The following is a 22,977-nucleotide window of genomic DNA, read 5'->3' on the forward strand; positions in this document are numbered from 1 at the left end:
TAATAGGATGAGTTACTTAACAATAATTACCGGAGAATGGTAATAAAATTGATAACAAAATGAGTTATTAATAACAATAACTACAAGATAATGGCAATTAAAAATATTATCATGAAAATTGTAACTCTTGCAACAAATTCTCATGACAAATTCAGTTATGAAAGAATTGTAATAAATGTAATTTAAACGTAATAAATATGATTAAACATATAAAGATAAGAAAATGTAATTACGTTTAATAGGTCCCAGAACATAGGCTTAAAATGACTAAACAAAATAAATAGAGACAAAAAAAACGCCTAAACATAGGCTTAAAATTTATCGGTGTCAAGAAAATTGGCGCTGATCATGTCATCAACATGTTCTTCCATTGTCGACAAAAAAATCAGAGACTTTGAGCTTGTTATCTTCACTGACAGATTCTCCACATAATTTTAGTTGGGATGTAATCATATGTATAGCGGAATTGAAAATCAGTGACAGATTTAAAATTCTGAAGGCGCAAAATGCGTCCATTCATATCGTGCTCTAGATAGAACAATGGTTTTCTGGTGAGCAAATCGATCAGCCACTGCTTGCCAAATCTCAAGTGGATCTTTCACCGTAAGGTAATCATCTTTTAGGATCTTATCAAGATGATAACGCAAGAAAATCATACGCTTGGCGGGATCTTACACAGATGACTTATTGTCAACTTTGATGGCATTTTTAGCATCAAATAGTTCTTGCCAGAAATTTTAAGAGGATCAAAGTCCAATTTTGCTAAATGCGTCATCTTTCTACAAAGAGAAAAGATGAGATACATCAAGATCCATAATTATTAGAACAGTATGTTCTATGAAAAATTCATATACGAAACAAAGGTTTCGAAGAGTTCATAAATATGAATAATGGATCCCATAGGGAACACACGAGAAAAACATTCGTGTGATGTCTATAGAACCATAGGTTCTAAGACTACTCAGTCAGAGGACTCGAGTCTTGAGCAATGAAACATGTTGTTCTCATTGTCGTATATGAAATATAAATTTTCAACAATTATATTGTATAAAAGATACATACAAATATGTAAATGATCACATAAAGAAAATTGATATTCATCTAGGAGAGAAAGAAGAAAAACTCATAGATCATTAGCCTTGGTCATAAGCAACTATATTGCACCATAAGGCTTGCGGATCATCATGGAGTTCAAAGAAGAAGAAGAAGAAGAAGAAAAATAAGAGCAAATTCGTGCTGATAACGTATTATAAACTAGAGAAAAATATAGAGATAGAATAGAAAAACAAATGTAGGAGGAGGTAGAAGTGTGTATTTCATTCTCATTATACCCCTTTATATAGGAGTAGTGTTTACATCATAAGGACATAACTAATGAGTATTTATAGTGGACAGCCACATATATATAATATTTATAACATGATCTGGATTAATAGAAAAATCGTTGTAATTGTCCACTTGTTCAGCCCCTCCAAGAATCACTTTCTAATTCCTTCATTGAAAGTACACCAAAAATGTAGGCAGCTCACTCACAAAATTTTTTGTCATTGAATTGATAGAGATAGAAAAATAAAAATAAAACATTGAATTAATAGAGATATAAAAAAAAAATTAGGGCTGGGCAGGTAAAACCGAAATACCGCACCCGTCCCGAACCCGTACCGAAAATAAGCGGGACGGGATGGTATCAAAAATATAAAAATTACTATTCGGCCCGGCCCGTACCGTACCGAACAAGGACGGGCTTCGGTACTAATGTTTGAAATCCCGAACGGGCCCAGCCCGTACCGATTTAGATACATATATGTTTTTTTTATACAAATAAGATCTATATCACTATATGTAGCTTTCTTATCTTGTTATGCGGTCCCCCACTCCCCTCCCTCACTCTGTCTCTTACAACTCTCTCTCTCTCTCTCTCTCTCTCTCTTTGTTCTTCACCTCTTTCTCCCTCTCTCCCTCTTTGTTCACTCTCCTCCCTCCCTTTCTAACCCTATATTCAACCTCTTTTACAGTTTGCATGTCTTGGCACTCTAGACATCACCACCGCACCATCTTCAGTCTACCGAGGAAGCAGCTCCGTCGCCACACTACCCACATGAAACGCTGCCCAGACTTGTTCTCATCAATTTTGATGACCTTTTTGAAGATCTGGGTTTGTCAATTTATGTATGTTCAATGAGGAAAATAGTATTTGTAGGGTAATTTTATATTTTCTTTCTTTTCTTGAGACTTAGGTTTGTAAAAGTTGAATGGAAAAATTGGAATATTTGGTTTATAATTGGATTGTGATGGTTTATGTCTTTCTATATTTTTTCGATTGATCTATGCCTTTGGTGATTCTGGGTTTTGGTTCATCTGCTGTGATTTTGGTCCAATTCCCCCCACTTTCATGTTTCTGTATTTGGTTGTAGTTGAATTGGTTTTAGGAATTTGTGGATCGATGAAAGAAAGTGAAGTGACGATAAAAATTCATATCTTCAATTCACTGACTTACTTTGAATTGGCTGTGCTTATGATCACTTTCTTTCTCATTTTTCCATCTCATTCACGCACACATATGGATCTCAAATTTCTGTCTTCTTTTTCTTTCAATCTGGGCAGCTGATGAGTTTCATGGTATTGTGGGTATTTGCGTCTGAATATTCAATGATGTTTTACTTTCACCTTGGTGATTACTACCCAAGTTTTTTATTTTTTGGTTTCCAAGTTCTATCGAGTTTCTGTTATTTTTGGCTCAATTTTGTGGGATTATCTTTGTTGTAGTGCTCAATTTTGATTTATCAAGTCATTATCTAGCTAACAAAGCAAAGTTTTGATCGTCATAGCTGCATCTCATTCCATTGAAGATCTGGAAATTTTGAATACCTGTTACTTGAGTACTTAAGTGTGGGCAAAAAAAAAAAAGAGAGAGAGAGAGAGTCGGGTATCCCGAATTGGGCCCGGGCTCGACCCGATCCCGTTAGGTTTCGGTACCTTCGGTACCAACTTTGAAAACACATAATCCCGTCTCGGCTCATCCCGAATAATATTTTCGGTACCGGGCTCGATATCACTCAATAACCGGCCCGTCCCGGCCCGTGCCCAGCCCTAAAAAAAATTGTTGAAGATACATATTTAATTATTTAAGGGTGTTTTGGTAAAATTATGGAGTTAGCTTTTTAAGTATTCAAAAAAGTGAATTGGAGATTTCATAAGTAGAAGAGGTTCAAATATATATATATATATATATATATATATTTTTTGAATCAAACCCAAATCGGGTGCCAATATATATATTCATCGCAAGCCAAAATAGGCCGTTATATACCCTTCCGTAGTAGACAAGAAGATAGTGGTAGTATCCACAGTGGTACATACATATAGACCCACACAAATAAATACGTAGACCTAGCGAAAATCCTCCTTTGGTACTACTCCAGAGGCGCTAGAGAGGTAATAGAGTGCACATAAATGTTTACCTTCCTAATACAAGGAAATTATTGTAAATAGATAATCTAAAAACATAGGGATGGGCCTAGGGCAAAACACCCCAGCCCAAATTAGAAAGCCCTAGAGGTCTTAGAGAAGAGGCCCAACTCAAGGCCCATCTAGAAATGGTTGACCCAAGTCCAGACACCATCTCCATCAGCCATTTGCTGCCTGTACATGCCAATGCAGTTCCTCCGCACGACCTCCACCACGAAACCGGAATCACGCTGCCGAGCTCCGCCAAGAGACAAACCAACGCCGCCACGAGCCATCGTCGAAGCAGCACCCTGACATAAGCCTCCCACGAGCCCACTCCGCCGATTCAGCACCGCGCACCGCAGCCAAGAAGCTCCAAAAGCCGCGTCGTCGCTGCATCTGGAAGACTTCCATGAGTGCATCGTCCCTGTATAGAAAAACAACATCCACTCCCAGAGATGCCGCCTGAAACCTTCCACCATCCAACCTGCCAATACCTCGAGCCACAGCCTCTCTCCTGACCTCCCAAGCACTAGCATTCAAGAACCCGTCCGGCAGCGACTCGTTAGCCGCAAGGCGAACCCAAACGGACCTCAAGCCGCCACCGGACGAGTAGAAATTTCTTCAAACCCTAGACCAAGAGATCCGGAAAGTTACATAATCACGCAATTACAAGAGGTTCAAATATATGAATTGACACCCATCTTCCTTTAAATAAAAAAGAAAATATTTTGATCCTTTTTTTGTACATTTTGTACCTTAACCATATTGTATAGCTTTGTACTATGTTTAATTGATAATATGCTCGACGTAGAATAATTATACATGTTGTGGGACTGACAGATATTTACATGTTAATGTATAAGCCAATTTTTATTAAAATTTCGATGGCGTCACTGATTAATATGTAGAGGTTAATTGTAGACAATAATTATCGCACATATAAAATTGCACTGTACAAATAAAAATCCTGTTTACATTGTTATTTGTAACCTCTTAAAGTTTGTACAACTTTACATACATACTATAGTCCTTCGATGTTCCAGAATGGTCTTGAACTTAGAAGTTGCACAACTTGTTTGTTGTGCATGCATGAGCTGGCCTAATTGACATATGTTTCTAGGTTTATTTGTGGGACTGACGGGTTCTTTGGTGCGATCTTATGATATCCTTCTTTAGCAAAAAAGGTTAAAGGATAGACTTCGTATTTTTAATGGAGCAATCCCTATAAGTAAAATTTTCAGAGATATAAACCCATGCTCTTCCCTAATTGGAACGAGGATTTGTTACCATATATCTTTGTGGTTCTTGTTTGAGCTCCAGTTTTGTTATTGGGTTGAAGCTTGGCTAGTCCTCAATTAAAATTGTCTAATTAACTGTTAAACCAAAAAGAGGACAAGCTCTGACTCAAGGAGTACAATCCACAAACAACTTTTAGTCTGCATCTCTCACAACCAACAGAAGCTAAAGGGTCTAGAACCGAAGCCTTTAAAGAGCCTATTAAACCCTCTATATCAGACAGGTCCACGTGACCCTTAAATCCTTGGTTTTTGAAACCCTAACCCGTTTGTAATGCAAAATTAGCAGAATAGCAGCTCCCAGTATCCAAAAAATGGCATATACAGATAAAATTGGCTTGCGTAAATGAAAGCCAGAAGTTATGGCATAACCCAAAGTGGGAGGAACAACTTCTGAGTGCCGGCAGTGTAATCATGCAGATTTATAAACCACAATGCGACAGAGGAAGAAAGAGTTGGAGGCTTGGAGCCCTTCTTCTTCTTCAACTCCCTATAAACACTATTATAATGCTTGTTTATTTTGTTTCTCAATTAACTAAAACAACAAAGCTAACTAGGAAGTCTACCTCATATTCTTGTCCAAAACTCCAGGCTCTTTCCGTAGTTTTACATGTTAGATGGAGAGGTCGTGTGGATTATCTACTATTTTCAGAAATATGGTCACTGTGGTATTTTTTGGTTCTTTGACAATAAGGGAAAAAGGGAAGGTGGAGGTTGAAAAGGAACATGCAATTTTCTACAATGCCCCATAAAATCTTCAATCTACATCAGTCCGTCATGTTTTTTCTTGCTTGCTCTTCGAAATAGTCGAAGGTAATTACTATCCTCCTGAGCTGGCATAGCAAATGCAAACCTACCACACATTTCAGAAACTATGTGATTGAGAGAATTATGTATTAAAAGCCACGCACTTATAATCTTGTTTTTTTTTTTCAGAATAAAAAAAAATGACCACGTACGGTGGGGGCTATGTGATAATGATATGTATGCAGCATTAGGATTACCATTGCCATGTAAACCATGCATGCATGGATGGAATAAATCAATCACTTCAACCTCCTTCATCACTTCGATCCCTTCGCCTATAAATACACCCACAATGCGTTTTATGGACAACAACCGACCTCCATTAGCAGACCCTGCCCTTCCTCCAAAGCAAATATACTTTCAGTTTCTCACTTCGTTCAACCCCTTGAAACCCACAACCAAACAGAAATGGAAGAAGCATTCAGAAAGCTCAACGGCTTCACCCCCACGTCCCAACCCGACCCCACTCCCGTCCCCTCCAAAAAGTCAACCGCCACCGCCTCAACCACCACCAACAAGCGCACCCTCAAGGACGCCCCCGCCGGCTCTGCCTCCACAATGCGATACCGCGGCGTTCGGCGCCGCCCATGGGGACGGTACGCTGCGGAGATCAGGGACCCGCACTCCAAGGAAAGACGGTGGCTCGGAACCTTCGACACCGCCGAGGAGGCTGCATGTGCCTACGACTACGCCGCCCGAACCATGCGCGGCGTCAAGGCCCGCACCAACTTCGTTTACCCCGCCACAACGCACGACCATCTCGTTCCGGCATTCACTTTCCACCACCCGAAGCAATCTCAGCCGTCGTTTAAGAACCAGAGCAACGCTCGCGGCTACGGTCAGTACGTTCCCAACTGGCCACCGTTTGCGACGTATCCAAATGATTTTTCCGGGTCTGGTTCCGACAGGAGTGGCACCACTACTAATACTGCTAACAGTACTGCTGCTTCTTTAAACATGCTTTTCTTGAGGAATTTCATCAATAGTTCTTCTCCATCCCAAAACTCTTCTTCGGTTGTCTCGCCAAACCCTCCTCACTCTCAAGCTCAGTGCTTTAGCCAAAACCAGTTTCAGTACACAAATGGCAGCTCTTCTTCACCTAATTTTTCTTCTGGTGGTTGCAGTTCTTTTGTCAACAACAATACCACTACCTCTGGTACTACGACTAGTCATGGACGCTCATCTTCATCTTTGATGATGAATAGTACTAGTAGTGGTTGTGCTACTCACCATGAGCTTCCAGTCATGGAGAGCTCAAAAAATGCAACCACCACCGCTACTAGTTTTGTTGACTCGGACTTCTTTCCTGTAGAGTCATCAGATACCGGGTTGTTAGAGGAGGTGATTCACCAGTTCTTCCCAAAGCCCTTTTCCAAGGAATCCAACCCTCCGAAATCTGTGGAGTATTATACTCCTACCTCCTTTAATTCAACGTTGGAGGTAAAAGAAGAGCAGCAGCCACATGTGTGTCCCGTTGATTTTGATTACCAGCAACAGCAGCAGCATCAACAACACCAACAACTTGGAAGTTTCAATGGAGTTCAGGAAGTGGCTGAGCAGACCGGACCGTTCTATAATGATCTGCCAGTGAACTTCCAGATGAACAGCGCAGATCACTCAATGGTGGTTATGGATCACAGCATGTTCCAGCAGTACTACTATCCTGACTTTGTGGGTAGCTTGCAGAATGCCTGATCGAGATCTTATGCAACTACTTAATTAATTATACTCTCCAGCTTAAGCCTTGGTTTTGAGGTAGATAACGATCCATCACCTAGAGTTCGTATGTATGCTGCTTCAGTCTTCCGATTAAGAATTTTAACACTAGTATCATTTTATTACGAGAGTATTTATTATGAACTTTTAGTTTTTCTTGTAATCTAGTGATGGGCAAAAAGTTCGAAACTGTCTTGTCCATATTTATTAGAAGAATATTATCTGATATATTATAGAAATTTCAAGTTCATAACCCCTAATACTGTTGCTCAACTGGGTTTGTGGTTCACTTTTCAAATATTGTGAAGGCTAGGACCGTCTTTGACTTTTCAGTACCATGTTCCTTTTGAAAACGATTCTATTTTCGGACAGTTATTCTCCTATCTTCAGTTTTCTGCAATCCATGTAAAACCTCAGCACCCAAGGCGATTTTGATCCTCTCTGAGGGAAGGGATAGGATGGGAGAAAAATTGTGAGTAAAAGTGAACCAGTCGAACTTGGCTAAGTTAGTTACCAGGGTGTTTGGGAAAAGTAACAGTAGAGATCAGGAACGTGGTTGCATTTATCGATCAGGCATGCCTACAATTAAATTTTCTAACAGTCTACAGGAAATTATTGCTTGCCTTTTTGCTTTTGTTCCCATATTCTGAACCAGAACTTACCCAACCCAGGATTTTTACTCAAATTTTGATCCTATTCGATCCCACGAGGCATGAAATGATGCTCAATATACCCGAGTATGCATCTTGGATTTTCAACCATTGAGTTTTTTTTGTTTGTTTGATACGGGATTTTCAACTATTGAGTTTTTTTTTTGTGTGGCTGAAATCAAAGGTTAAGAGAGGCAAAAGAGCCCCCTTAACCATTGAGATTTTATTGGAGAAGGAAAAATACAAGAGGAGGGGAACCAAAAACCCAAAATTTCCCAAACAAAACATAAATAAGCTATAGAAAAAACTAACTAACTAACGAAAACGCAGCATTTCCAAACGGTCACTTTTAGAATGTCTGTCAATAAGGAGTTAAGTCCAACCAAATCAAATCACTAAAAGTCGCACCATAATTCGTCAATGCATCTGCAACTTGAATAAAGATATGTGAATATTGGAATTGCATTTGAGAAATACGATATAAGAAACTACTGAGTTCTTTGTGTCTGCTCTAAGAAAAAATAAATGCAAATCTAATGGTATGATTTACCCAAGTATACAACTTGGATTTTCAACAACTACAAGTAGTCGCCACTATTAATCACCCCCGTTGAAGTTGCTGTGAGTACCTTCAACTGCGTCTCCACCTCTGAAGGTTCTAAATGAATTTATCTCGTTTAATAGGCAGCCGCAATAAGAGGATTATTGTGCACGAAACCAATCTGGTTGCCTCCAGGATCCCATAGTGTGTTCCGTATCTAAGACATGTGAAAACACTCGCGAGCGACGAAACCAATCTGGCTGCCTCCAGGATGGGAGTGTATTCCATGCACTGTCAATGCATGGGTACTTGTAATATGAATGAATGTAATTTTTTTTATATTAAAATATATAAAGAGTGCACAGTCGTTGCATACAATCCTCCCCACTCCAGGATCCCTTAGTGTGTTCCGTATCTAAGACATGCGAAAACACTCGCGAGCGACAAAACCAATAGCCAAACAGCGATACCGCAATCAAAAGATCATCAAAGAAGAATAGGTAGACCACCAGAACCACCAGAAGCACTAAATAATCTCCGTTGCGGCCTAGAAAGCTAGACGCTCAAAATCATAGTGCTAAGGTTTATGATCCCTGGTTAAGGAAGAGCATGCTTGAGCTAAGCGGCAAGGCGGAGCTACCCATTCCCAAAGATTCTAAAAAAATGTTTGTTTACTGTGTTGTTAATAGGATTGAAGGGGTTAGCTATAATAATTATAAAGGTTTGGCTCCCCTTTTCCAAATTCATGACACGTTACAACTTACAATTAGTTTGATTTTGAATTATACAATTCTCTTCTCTCGACTGCCATATTCATCATCAAAATTTAATGAATTCTAGCTTTTGTGAATTTTATTTGCTTTATTAACTATTAGTTCTACATACATTTTTATTTAGTCACGTGCTTATACATAATCTTAAATGAAATTTTATAACAGATAGACAACTTTAGAGTTCAAAATTATGCATAAACAAGAAGTTCAGTATCAATTGATACATAATGCTGTCAATCGATTTGAAATTGTTACATTTTTTTCTTACTTTAAATCTCGACCCCCTTAAACCTACAGTCCTGGCTCTGCCCCTGCTAAGCGGAGTTAAGGTTTATGATCCCTGATTGAGCAAGGCATGCTTAAACTAAGCTGTGTTGAATTAAAAAAATAAAAAAATAACTCAAGGACTTTCGCTCTTTGTACGTGATACTCATAACATTTTACTCATTTAGAACTTCATAACCGTAGTTATTTTTTTATAAGCACCTTAATATTGGCACTATAACCAACCCTATTACATTGTTTAGAGCATCTTTAGTAATGTTAGCTAATTTTTAGTCAAAGTAGCTAAAAAAACTATTTTAACTTTTAACTTTTAACTTTTAAACTATGTCTCCATTAGTTGTTTATATTTTAGCTAGTTTTGAATTTACATTTATTTTTCTAATAAATAAATTTTTTTAAATGTATTTATAAATTACATACAACAACTCAAATAGAAAATTTTAAATTACCAAAACTAATAGAAAGTCACATTTCAGTGATTTCACTCTCTATATATATTGAAATTAAAATAAAACAAAATTTTAGGTAAAAAAATATGCGGGATTACTCTCTCGAGGGGTGGAGAGTTCTGTAGAGTTTTTCTAGCGGCGCTCGAGCAAAATCGGAGAGGTAAGGAATCTTCTACTCTAATGATATCAATTTCTTTTTAAAAAAAATACAAATGAGCTAGGTATATGAGTGAGTCAGTGAGAGAATCACACTGAAGCCCAACTCACCGAATGTGCCCTTGTCTTCAACTAACTAATCTCTTGGTTTAAAGACCTTTTTTAAGTACGTCTTCAGAAAGTAAATATCAATAATTGAGATACATAGATGGTGGACCAGTATTTAATAGAGGAGATGACTTCTACGGTGCATATCAAAGTTCATCAAAACGATGTGGGGAGGGGCTACAATACAATAATTAGTAACTTAACTTTTCAATGAGCTAATGACTTCTTTAATAATGGGGTTAATAACTACCCTTCTTAGAAGCTCCTAGTCATTAGCAATCAAACCGATAGCAGATGCCAGCAATCAGATAGATTAAGATGGAACAAAATCACTTCATAAAATTTGAGTTTAGTTTCATGCACTTTTTTATTTTCTCGATTGATTTGTGTATATATGCAAGTATTCTATAGGTGCATGATTGGTCTGGCCCACTTGGCTACTCCTCAAACCTTAGAATCAATTTAGGCAAAAATATTTGTAAGATAGGGTTTTTTTTTTTTTTTTTTTATTTTTTTTTTATCGAGATTACACGGTTCCTCAAAGGCTTCTTAGGCCTAGAGATTGATCCATGCCGAGAGATCATGTCAGAACGCTTCTTCCCCTCTAGCCACCAAGAATTTATTGAGATTTAACTCTAATAAGCGTTGGCGAAATTCGAATCCAGGTGTGGGAGTTCCACACCTGAAGACTCTTTTTACCAACTTGACCACCTATAATAGTTATCTTTGAGATAGAGTTGATCGACAGAAATTAAATAGATTGATCAATCATCATTATAGAGCAAAATGAATAAGAATCGCGTATGCAAAGAAATTCAAGTGATATCAGAAAACATCGGCGTAATGTTGGACAAATACAAGTGTGAAATTTCAATACAAATGGCTTTGATACTATCAAAAGCGAAGACTTATTCGATCTGTTAATGACTGTTGTGTTCTTTTTCTTATATATATGTACGTGACTATATGAGACTTCTCTTTACACAGTCTTATTTTGCATTCAACTACATAATTATAACAATTTTCATCTCAACTCGAGTCATATTATGGTCTTTTACAATTCTGCTTAGCTTTCTGGTCACTCCACCTATCAAGCCCATTTAAACATGCGAGTTTTCTATGCGCTCCACATTATTTATAATTCTCTACAAATTGGCTATACCTATCCCAAATTTGAGTTGTCGTTCACATGACCTATACGGCATACTCCACCTTGAAATATGTGTTTCAACTAAAGGTGTCTCTGATATCAAGTCTTATGTAACATGTACTTTTATAATATGTACGTTTATCATTAGTAATAGGAAGAAAATGACGATATAAATTGGTTTAGGTGATAAGATTTTTTTTTGGAGGGATAACTTCTTGGGCGGATCCATTAATGATTTCTTCGGTGTCTGTGTTGCATTACAAGACAATCTTCCCGATATGGTTTCGGGTTTTATTAGTAATGGCTCATGGGATTTGCCATAGCTTCTACACTTTTATTTTCCAGCCTTGTGTGATTGGATTAGTCAAGTTCCAATTGCTGTAGATCCTTCAGCAAAAGACAAACTCATTTGGACCGCTTCCTCTTCTGGTAAGTTAACTGCAAAGCATGCTTACATATTTTTGCGGCAGCCTTCTCCTTCAGTAGCATGGGGCAAATCATTATGGTCTAAATTTATCTTGCCTCGAATGTCTCTGCTAGCTTGGAAGGTTCTAAGAGGTAAAGTAATTTCTGATGATTTTTTACAACGAAGGGGAGTAGCTTTGGTCTCTCATTGTGATCTTTGTGGTATCAATTCTGAATCTCTTGATCAATTTTTCTTAATTGCTCTTTTACGGCTACAATATGGAGTCATTTTACTTCTCTCTTTGAGTTGGGTGGCATTCCTCCCTCAATTTTAGAGGGTTTACAAGTGGGTATGGCTTTAGGAAGAGGTTCCCAGCTCAAAGACTTATGGTTGATTTGTTTCACTTCAATATTGTGGTTTGTATGGAATGCTAGAAACAAAATGAGACATGAGGACAAGGTATTTTCAGTTGCTACTATTTGTAGACTTATCTCTTGTCATATTCAAGCAGCTAGTCGTTTGACAACAGGTACCATGCACAATTCCATCCATGATCTTCGCATTTTGAAAGCCTTTGGGGCCCAATGCATATTGCGTCGTGCCCCTAGAGTGATAGAGGTGAATTGGCATCCCCTATTGATTGGTTGGGTTAAGATTAATTCTGATGGAGCTTGGAAACATGATGTGGGGGTTGGAGGTTATGGAGCTGTGTTTAGGGATCATATGGGACGTTTTCTTGGAGCTTTTGGTTCTAATCTTGAGATTCCTAGTTTCATTGCGGCAGAGGTGATGGTTATGATTAAGGCAATGGAGCTGGCCTAGGTTCGTGATTGGAAGCACATATGGTTAGAAGTTGACTTTTTTCTTATTCTGGATTTTATTAAGTCTCCTTTGTTGGTCCCCTGACAATTTCATATTAGCTGGCTCAATTGTTTGTACAAGATTTCTCAAATGATTTTTCGTGTATCACATATTTTTCGTGAAGGTAATAAGGTAGATGATGCTTTGGCGAATTATGGTACGACTTCTCCTAATATGGTGTGGTGGGATGTTCTACCATCTTTTATTTTATTGCATTGTCAGAGTGACCAATTGGGTATTCTCCAATTTCGGTTACGGTAGCTTGTTTCTTTTTCGTTGCTTTTGTAGGAGGTTTGGTTTGGTCCCCCTCCTAAGTTCCTTCTTTTCTTTTTACTTTTTTAATAAATTTAAGTAAGGAGAAGGCCCCCTTATTTGCTTCTGCAAAAAAAAAAAAATTAAAGAAAAAAATGTTATACTCAATACTCTTAATCACTAAAATTATAAACAAATGCCACCTTATAAAGTATAGACCAAACCTTAGTTACTGTTAAACACGGATATGTAAGAAGTTCCGAGCTCAACTCACGCACAACTAATCATTGTGTAATAATAATTGAAAAAAGAGAAAAATTCAGTGTCAGTGCCAAAACTCTAGTGCTAAGGGCAATTTAATATCCAAACTCTCAACTATACCAAAGTGATACCTGAAGTCTTATTTTGATATCAACGTGATGTCTCCGTTCAATTTCCGCGACGGCTCCGTCAAATTGATGACATGACAAACACATGTCACACCTTATTAAGGGCAAAATTATCTTTCTTTACTAACTAATTTAAAAAAAATATTCTTTTCTTTTTAATTTTTTTCCTTTCTTCTTCTTCTCGTTTACTTTGTTCTACTCCTGTCCTCATCTTTTCTCTTGGTCTTCAACCCCTAAAACTAGGGCTGAGATTGGGCCTGGCCTGTGTAAAATTTATAGAGCCCGGACTCGGACCAGAATTTTTGGGCCGGGCCTAAATAACATTTTTTCATTTTTGGAATCGAGTTGGGCCTGAACCATTTTTTTGGGGTAGGGTTTTCCTGCTTTTCGGGCCCAAAAGGTTTAAAAAAAAAACAGTAGATCTCAGATCTGCTCCAAACCCAAATTCGTCCCCCCCAAAAGCCGCCTAACAACCACCATCCAAAGTCTGGGTTTATCTGTACTGATCATTAATTAGTATACAAAATAATCAGTTTATTGCTTGATGTGAACAAGGGTTCTGAGACTACTTAAGGAGGAGAATCCAAAAGCTGGGAGCAAGAAGATACATGGATGAAACCAGTTGAAAGGGAATCTTAGCATATGCAGAGAGAAGGTGGCAAACCAAGTGAAAAAATCAGCTAAGAACCGTTCAATTACAAAGGGAGGGAGCGCGAGAGGGATACTGAGGTGCTAGGAATCTCTCTAATAATCTACAATTGATCTGATGGGAAGGAGGAATAGGAAGAGAAGGGAAAAGAAAAGAAAGAGAAAGGAGGCGTATGGGAAGAAGAAGAAGATAAGAAGAGAGCAGAAAAAAAAAAAAAAAAAAAGAAGGAGAAAATGAATCTCTTGAAAGAAGAGGAGAATGTGTGAATGGAGAACAAAGAAGAGAGAAAAGAGTAAAATAGTTGTAACAGAAAAAAAAAAAAAAAAATTAGAGAATAAAACACTATTACATGATTCGGGCCTTTAGGCTTTTTTTTCCTTCTAATTCTAAGGCCCGAGTTCGGCCTGTTATATAATGATTTTGGACTGGGTTTTATAAAACTGACAAATTTTTTTAAATGGCCCGGACCGTTCGGGTCAGTCCTGGGCTGGATCCGGGCTAGGTTTCGAGTTTTCGGGCTAAATGTCCAGCCCTACCTAAAACCAAACCAAAAACCCACAATCGAAATCCAAATCCCTAAAACCTCTTTTCCACAAGTTAAACCCAAGACATTACACCAATCAATTATTCAATAAATCCAATTGTTCATCGATAATTATGTGTTCAAACGATGAATTTCAACAGTCAAAGATATGAACCATATGATCTCTTTTTCTGACCATGAAGCTTTTGATCATTTTGTGGCATGTCTTATTGTGGTTTCTTCAAAAGATGATCAACCCATCAACAGATTTTTCAACCACTCTAACTTGAACAAGTTGCCCTGCTCCCTGCTGAACAGTTGGGCAATGGATCCAAATATTTTGAAGCATTACTTATTGGTGCATGATAGTCAAGATGGTTCTTCAGACTTTCAGAGAAGGCAACTAAAACATTAACTGAAATGAGGAGCACCAAATAAAAAATTTGGAGAAAAGGAAAAGAAGACGTGGTGGATTCACCCATGGCCCTACGTATACCTTTAGCTCCATTGAATCTCAGATTATTTGTTCTCATACTGCACTTGGTTGCTTAAATGATGCTTCGATTGTTTACAATGAAATGGAGTTGTCTAATGTGAAGGGAATGCAAGATGCCGGGTTCAAAACACGTATCAACCAAGTTTGCGACTTCCTTTGGTTTCAAGTGAAATCAGAGATGGGTTTGACTGAATATAGGTCAATTGATTGGAAGCATGAAGCTTACCTAGAATACCAAGACTTCTCAGTTCTTCCTTTCTTCTGTACCATGGAGTCGCCGAGAAAGTCCTCGAGCTTCGGAATCGGCTGGTTCTGGGTTTGTGGGTCGATGAAGCTCGTAAGCGAATCAGAGTGGGTCTGAGGAGAGAGAAAACAAATCGGCGTAGCGTACCCAGATCGATATTTTTCTTTTTGTAGAGGAAGAGCGAAAAAATCCCAGAAGAAGAAGAAGAAAACAAAGAAGAAGAAGAAGAAAAGAAAAAAAAATGAATTAACAAGCCGATTCTGAAGAAAAAAAATGAAAAGGGTAAATTGGTCATTTTTTTAAATATTTTTTTTATCTCCACTCTCCCCGTGCTTGCCATGTCATCAATTTGACGGAGACGTTATGGAAATTGAACGGATGTATCACGTCGATATCAAAATAAGACTTTAGGATCTTTTTTTCTTTTTTTTTCTCTGAAAAAAAAGACCAAAAAATCTTCTTATTGGTCTAAATCTTAGGTGTCTGGTCTTCCCGTAAGAGTGCATGCCCGATCCGACGGCACACCCTCGCGGTGGCGTCGTCGAACGGGCCAGAAGGGACACTATTTCCTATGATGTGTGGTGCAGTCGAAGGTAGGTTGGCGGGGTGACGGCGCCGCTGCTATGGGCTCGTGAAGACTCTAACAGAGAGAGGCGGCTGCGAATCCAAGGCCGGATGGTGGGGCTGGTGTCGCAGAACCCTAGGGAGGAGTGCGGACAATCTGTTTGGTGGGATCAGAGATCGTCGAACGGTCTGTTTGGCGCGGATCCGGATCCGGATGGCGTTGTCTGCTGGTCAGGTGGCTACGATCGGTTCAGACGGATCAGATTTCGTCTGGGTGGTCCAGATCTTGTCTGGGGAGGGACGGCAGTTCAAGTGGGAGGGTGTTAGGGGACGATGATGGTGCTGCCGGTGGTGGCACGACGTGGGAGCTTCTCGCTTGCGCGTGGCGTCGTGGTTTCTGTGCTGTAAACCTGGGGCTTGGGCCGTTTGATAATGTGGTCTGGGCTTTGCCCCTTGGCCTACTTTACTTTTACTTTTCTGTTTTGTCTAATTATTTTGTACTTTTAGTAAGACGTGGCTTTATGCCAGCAATAAGTCCCAACCTTTTGTGGGTAGGGCGACGTGGGCTTTATCCTGGACTACGCACCTTGTGTGCCTTGTCTACTCTGGTTAGGCGGCGAGTTCCTTGCTTGGTCAAATAGTTGCAATCTCCCAGTGGCAGGGTGAGACTAAGTGTCGCCAGATCTATTCTCTGGTGGCAACATAGGAGGAAAGCTGTGCTAAAGCTGGTAATTATGCTATGTTGTAATCGGGTTACATATCGAGTTATCTTTCCGCTGTGTCACTGCTATGTTAAAGCAAATTGAGTAGCTAATTGTGCACTTTTTGCTAGTTGGTGCTTGTTAGAATACAAGTCTCCTGTAGAGATTTCTGATATTATTTCAGAACATACTTTAGACGCTTATTGTAATCAGGGGTTTAGACTCAATGTCCCCCCTTGTATTCGATAGTTTTATTAATCAAGGTTTGAGGGCAGTCGCACCAGCCCTTTATTCAAAAAAAAAAAAAAAACTTCAGGTATCACATTGGTATAGTTGAGAGTTTGGATATCAAATTGGCATTGGCACTAGAGTTTGGATACTGACATTGAATTTTTTTCTTAAAAAAATGACGAAGAAAAAACCTGAATCACACTGAAAAATTAATATTGAAGAATGAATCAAGTTGTGGGTTGGTGATTTTTGACAAGCCCAATGGAGCCACAATTTCAAACAGATCGTTTCCAAAGTTCAGTGGGCCACTTGAAGCCCCAGCTAGACAGGCTTACAATTACAGATATTTGTCCAGCTTAGTATCCAATAATTACCAAAATGAGGAGTCATGAGGTTCTTAAATGTCTAACATTGCATCAAAGAAGTTTCCACTGGTCACAACTTGCAGTGTCACAGTGTTTCTGTGAATCCCATACTTTTTCCTAACAAGCTGGCATTTGATGGCTCATCTCCCAAAGCAAAAAGATAAAAAAAAAAGACAAGCACCCACGAGAATGTGTATCATGAATTTGTGGGCATACCCCGAATAGAGGTATCTTTCAGATCATACCATCTATCTCCATTTAATGCAATTATACGGAATTAAGGACGTGATTCACTGTTGTAAAAACTGAGGTCGTTTGAGATAGAACTCGGCAAACATTTATGGAAGTATTGGGCTTATTGTAATCTTTCTTTTTCACAGGCTACAACTTTCGGCTCCGAAGTATTGCCCGGTTTTGGTCCTTTAACATTCTCATTGACCATGTCCTTGCTGCATCCCAAATACCGGGGATGGATCCGGATTAGTAGTAGATTTATCCTGGTCTTTTGGACAATAACAGTTCTCCATCTTATGGATGATGATGATAGTAGAAAGTGGTTAGAGCATTACCAAAAGTGATAGAGATGTAAGTGGGACGTTAATGGATTTGAATATCACACCCGTGAGAAAAAAAGAGATAGAGAAACAAATAATTAAAAGTTACTGCATCCCCATTGCCCCATCATCAAGGTTTTAAATCACAGTGAGTATCAAGTGCCTCACCCTTTTGCCATCTTTATCTATCTTGTCTAGCTCTTTCTTTCTTTCTTTCTATCCATACCTAAAAAGCAAGAAGCTTTTGGTATCATGTATTTGCATGTAGAAGCTGTTTTTATGAAATGAAAAACGCAGGGAACTGAAGAGGAAGAGTAGAAGATTGATATAATGGAAGATCCTCAGAACGAGACCAGCAACAAGGATTTCATCATGGAGGTGGAGATTCCGGTGGATGATCCGTCGAGTACTCCACGTGAAATGGCATGTGGTCATCACCATGGGCTTACAAGGCAGCAGAGTATGTCTAGGACGCCGAGTGCTAGCTGCCTTTGCTCCCCAACCACTCACGTAGGTTCATTCCGGTGCCGGCTCCACCGTTCTCCCAGCCTCAATAAGTCTTCGAGCTTCCAGAACAGACCGAGCCTCCAGAGAACAAAGAGCAGCATGGAATATGGATCATCATCGCCGCGCCAAGGAAGAATCGAGGCCACATCCAAGCCTGCTGCAGGCTAGCAAGCTAATACTTGCTCATTTACAAACTTCATGAGCATGATCATAATAATGTCAAAAATAAGAATACTATAATTCAGTTTTTAATTATGAGCAAAATAAGTACCCTGTCGTTGTTACTATTCTCATATTCACATCTCTATGGTTTTTTAGGTAGAGTTTCTGAGACATTGCATTCTCTTTAATTGTATTCATCATCCATAATTTTTATTGAGCAATTAAGCTGGAAATGTAATTCATGGTCCGGGGTCCTGATATGAGACCAATACATTAGTTTTGCATGCAGCAGCTACCAGCTTGGTAGCAATGCTTTCAGACACTCAAAGCAAACGCAACTTTTGGCCGGAATAATATAAATGTGCTCTTCGAGTTATGAAAGCATTTTTTAAGAGTATTCTGAGAAACCGAAGTGTTAAAGATAATCAATCTTCCTCAATCACTAGCCATTGATATTGTTGAGCATTAATCTAGGATCAGTTTTGCTATTGTTACAAATATCGATAGATGTAGCCTATACTGCTGTGCATCAATCTAGGATTAATAGTTTTGATATTGTTTTAAATGTAGTTATTATAGCATTGCAAAACTGATGCTATTTCTCCTATATATTGTAAACATTGTATATGTACAAATCAATGAATTACAATTTCTACATGGTATCAATAGTCTAAGGTGTCAAATTTACCTCCTGTGTCTTCTTCCTCCTTCCCTATCTCCATGGCCTCTTCCTCGTCCAACCCTCCCTCCCAAAATACTGCTTAGTTCACCAAACTTACAGAAACAAATTATCTTGTATGGCTTCGTCAGCTAAAACCATATCTTCATGGTGCGAAACTCTGGGGATATATAGATGGGTCTATCCCTGAACCTTCTGCCACCAAAACACAACCTGCTAGTGAATAAGGCACACCTGCTGCAACCATTCCCAATCCTGAGCATGAAACCTGCTTCACTACTGACCATCAAATCGTTAGCATCCTCACCACTTCCCTTTCTGAAAATGTGGCGCGTCTCACCATTGGCTTTGATACATCAAAAGGGATATGGGACTACCTCGCCCGCCATTTCTCCCAAAAATCTGTCGCCAGTGCCACAACCCTCAAACTTCGGGTCTTTGATCTTCAAAAGGGTTATCAATCTGTTGTTTCACCTCCAACAAGCCAAGTCCATTGATGATTCCCTAGCCTCTATTAATCAACCTGTCTCTGATGCTGATCTGGTTGTGGCCACACTTCATGGACTTGGACCAGATTACCTGATGCTTCGTACTGCCCTTGCTCAGTCTTCCTCTCTTCCAGATTTCTCTGACCTTCGAGCCCGGATCCTCGCTTTTGAGGCTCAGCAAACCCAATCACTAGATTCTACTACTACCGCGGACTTGTTTCACCATGGCTCCAACCCAGCTGCACTGCCTCGTGCCCTAACCCAGGATGCAACTGCACAGCCCCGTGGCCCTTCTCCTCGCCGTGAATGCCGCCGGCCCTCATATGGCGGTCGCAACAACCAGCGCTACCGTCGTGGTGGTGGAGCACGTTCCCAGTTCCAAAACTTTGCGTTTAATCCAAATGCAAATTTTGAGAAAAGGGAATATTGATTAAATGATGATTGATATTTACTGATAATAATACAGAATATTTATACAAGAGAAGCCTAACGTGCTACAATACTACTACTACAATCTAGGAGTACAAACAAGGTAGGTGATCATATTACATCTCCGGGTAATCCTACGACATCTCCTAATTGAATTACAATTATGAAACATGATATTCTCTACACTCCCCCTCAAGTTGGAGAGTGAATGTCTCGAGCTCCCAACTTGCGGATCAAAGGAATGAATACGTCCTTTCCCAATGCCTTCGTGAAAACATCAGCCAATTGGTATGAAGAGCTCACATACTTTGTAGCTACTGAACCATCTTGAATCTTATCCCTGATATAATGACAATCCATTTCTATATGTCTAGTCCTTTCATGAAAGACAGGGTTAGCGGCAATGTGCAAAGCTGCTTTATTGTCACAATACAACAAAGCAGGCTTTGAATGAAGAATATTTAAATCTCTGAGAAGATTCTTTAACCATGTCAACTCACAACAAGTACCTGTCATTGCTCTATATTCAGCCTCAGCTGAAGAGAGTGAAACCGTCTTTTGTCTCTTTGACTTCCAAGAAATTAGCGAAGAACCAAAGAAGACACAATAGCCCGTAGTGGACCTCCGAGTCATGGGACAACCAGCCCAATCTGAATCACAATAAGCTCGAAGTCTAAAATCACTTTGTGAAGAAAAGAACAAACCTTGCCCTGGCGTGTTCTTGAGATAGCGAACAACTCGTAACGCTGCCTCCATATGAGGTTTACGTGGCTCATGCATAAACCTGCTCAACACATGCACTGAGTAGGTTATATCAGGCCTTGAGATGGTGAGATAGATCAATCTGCCAACTAATCTCCTGTAGCATGAAGCATCCTTAAGAAGATCTCCTTTATCTGATAATTTCAATCCACGCTCCATAGGAGTATCAATGGGAGCTGCTCCCAATAAACCTGCATCACTGATGATTTCCAATGCATACTTTCTCTGAGAAATATAAATCCCACTGGTGGAACGAGAAACTTCTATGCCAAGAAAGTACTTTAAATCACCAAGATCCTTAATACGAAAGCGACTGTTGAGAAAATTCTTTAAACCAGAAATAGTGATAGGATCATTACCGGTGATTAATATATCATCGACATATATCAATAAAGCAGTGAATGACTTCCCCTGTTTGCGAGTGAACAATGAGTAATCTGCTTTAGATTGAACATACCCTGCTGATTGAATAGCATCAGAGAATTTTGCAAACCATTGCCGAGAGGCTTGTTTTAAACCATATAAAGACTTGTTAAGGCGACAAACTAAGTTCTCCCCCTGTCGCCGAAGACCAGGAGGAGGTGACATGAAAATTTCCTCATCAAGGTCACCATGTAAGAAAGCATTATTGACATCTAACTGATGAATGGACCAATTTTGAGCAGCAGCCAAGGATAATAAACAACGAACAGAAATAATCTTTGCAGTAGGGGAGAAAGTCTCATGATAATCGATACCTTCCATCTGAGTGAAGCCCTTGGCAACCAAACGGGCTTTGTACCGTTCAATAGAACCATCTGAGCGATGCTTGATCTTGTAAACCCAACGACAAGCAATAGGTGTTTTCCCAGCCGGCAAAGAAGTGAGAGTCCAAGTATGATTGTCCTCCAATGCTCGCAATTCAGAACGCATGGCGTCCTGCCATTCTGGGTGGGATGCAGCTTCAGCATAACTGCTGGGTTCTGTGGCCTGGGTAATCTGAGCAATAAAGGAGCGATGCGAAGGAGTGCAACGATGATATGAGAGATAATTACACAGAGGATAGCGCATACCTTTGACAGAACCTGGAGAAGAAGAAGACGACGAGTTTGGGAAGGCAGAGGTAACCTGGGAACACACATAATCACGTAATCGAACGGAAGGCTGAGTAGGCCGGGCAGAGCGACGGAGAGGTTGTGGATTGGGGTCAGGCGGCTGGAGGTCTGGTATAGGAGGTTGCGGGTCGGGTTGGGGTGGCGGAAACTCCTGAATGGGTGGGGGCGGCACAACCGCAGACGATGGTGGCGTTTGGGAGGCAGCGACGCAATCTGGAGCAGCAGCAGGACCAACTGGTTGTGGGTGTGGTAGGGACGGGGAGACACCAGGTTGCAGGGGTGGTAAACGAGGGGAAGTCGGACTAGAAGGAGAAGGAGGGTTGACGCGGCGCGGTGATTGAGTGGAGGGCGAACTGGAACCGTGAGGTGGGTCAACGGGGTGGACGATGGGATTAGACTGAGCATGGGTGGGCTGATGAGTAGGGCCTGTTATTTGGGCCAAAGGGTGGACGTGAAGGGAGTGCAGCTCCGGGTCAGAACGATCAGCAAGTTTAAAGGGGAAAAAAGTTTCATGGAAAACAACATCACGACTAGTAAAAATCTTGTGACTAGAGAGATCATAGAGTTTATAGGCCTTCTGACCAGTAGGATAACCGATGAATATGCACTTGACCGCTCTAGGAGCAAATTTATGGGTGACATTAACATTGGTAGCATAAGCTAAACAACCAAAAACACGGAGGTGACGAAAGGAAGGAGGTGAGGAATAAAGACGCTCAAAAGGAGTTTTAAAAGAAAGAATTGGAGTGGGTAAACGATTAATAACATGAACAGCAGTGAGTACACATTCACCCCAAAATTTGGAAGGAAGATTAGCTTGAAATTTAAAAGCGCGTGCAACTTGGAGGATGTGACGATGCTTGCGTTCGACTACCCCATTTTGTTGAGGCGTATAAACACAAGAACGTTGAAAAAGCACACCATTTTCCTGGAAAAAATTTTGAAGAGAAAGGAACTCAGCCCCATTATCACTGCGTACACTTTTAATAGGAGATGAAAACTGAGTAGATACAAAAGCAAAAAAACGCTTGACCAAAGAGTGAGTTTCATGTTTATGTTGCATCAAAAAAATCCAAGTGAAGCGGGAATAGTCATCCACAATAGTAAGAAAGTAATGAGCACCAGAAAGAGAAGGATGCTTATAAGGGCCCCAAATATCACAATGAATAAGATCAAAAGGTTTAACAGATGAAATATAACTAGTACCAAAAGAAAGACGACTTTGCTTTGCCGCTGCATTG

General features: G+C 39.8%; 2 protein-coding genes and 1 non-coding gene across 3 annotated transcripts; all 3 read left to right on the top strand.

Annotated features, from left to right (window-relative positions):
- The first annotated feature begins 2,595 nt into the window (after nucleotides 1-2,595).
- LOC112201224 lies at nucleotides 2,596-2,687 on the top strand. The gene has a single exon (XR_002936678.1). It is a non-coding gene; the product is annotated as a small nucleolar RNA Z101 (small nucleolar RNA).
- A 3,273-nt stretch (nucleotides 2,688-5,960) lies between these two features.
- LOC112199631 (ethylene-responsive transcription factor ESR1) lies at nucleotides 5,961-7,247 on the top strand. The gene has a single exon (XM_024340612.1). It carries the CDS (start codon nucleotides 5,961-5,963, stop codon nucleotides 7,245-7,247), a length of 1,287 nt encoding a protein of 428 aa, XP_024196380.1.
- Nucleotides 7,248-17,583: 10,336 nt separating this feature from the next.
- LOC121052876 lies at nucleotides 17,584-19,881 on the top strand. The gene is made up of 2 exons (XM_040518808.1): nucleotides 17,584-17,763; nucleotides 17,913-19,881. Exon 2 carries the CDS (start codon nucleotides 19,138-19,140, stop codon nucleotides 19,879-19,881), a length of 744 nt encoding a protein of 247 aa, XP_040374742.1. The 5' UTR covers nucleotides 17,584-17,763; nucleotides 17,913-19,137.
- The last annotated feature ends 3,096 nt before the right edge of the window (nucleotides 19,882-22,977 follow it).

Source organism: Rosa chinensis, chromosome 4, assembly GCF_002994745.2.
Source record: "Rosa chinensis cultivar Old Blush chromosome 4, RchiOBHm-V2, whole genome shotgun sequence".
In the NCBI taxonomy this organism is placed as follows: Eukaryota; Viridiplantae; Streptophyta; class Magnoliopsida; order Rosales; family Rosaceae; genus Rosa; species Rosa chinensis.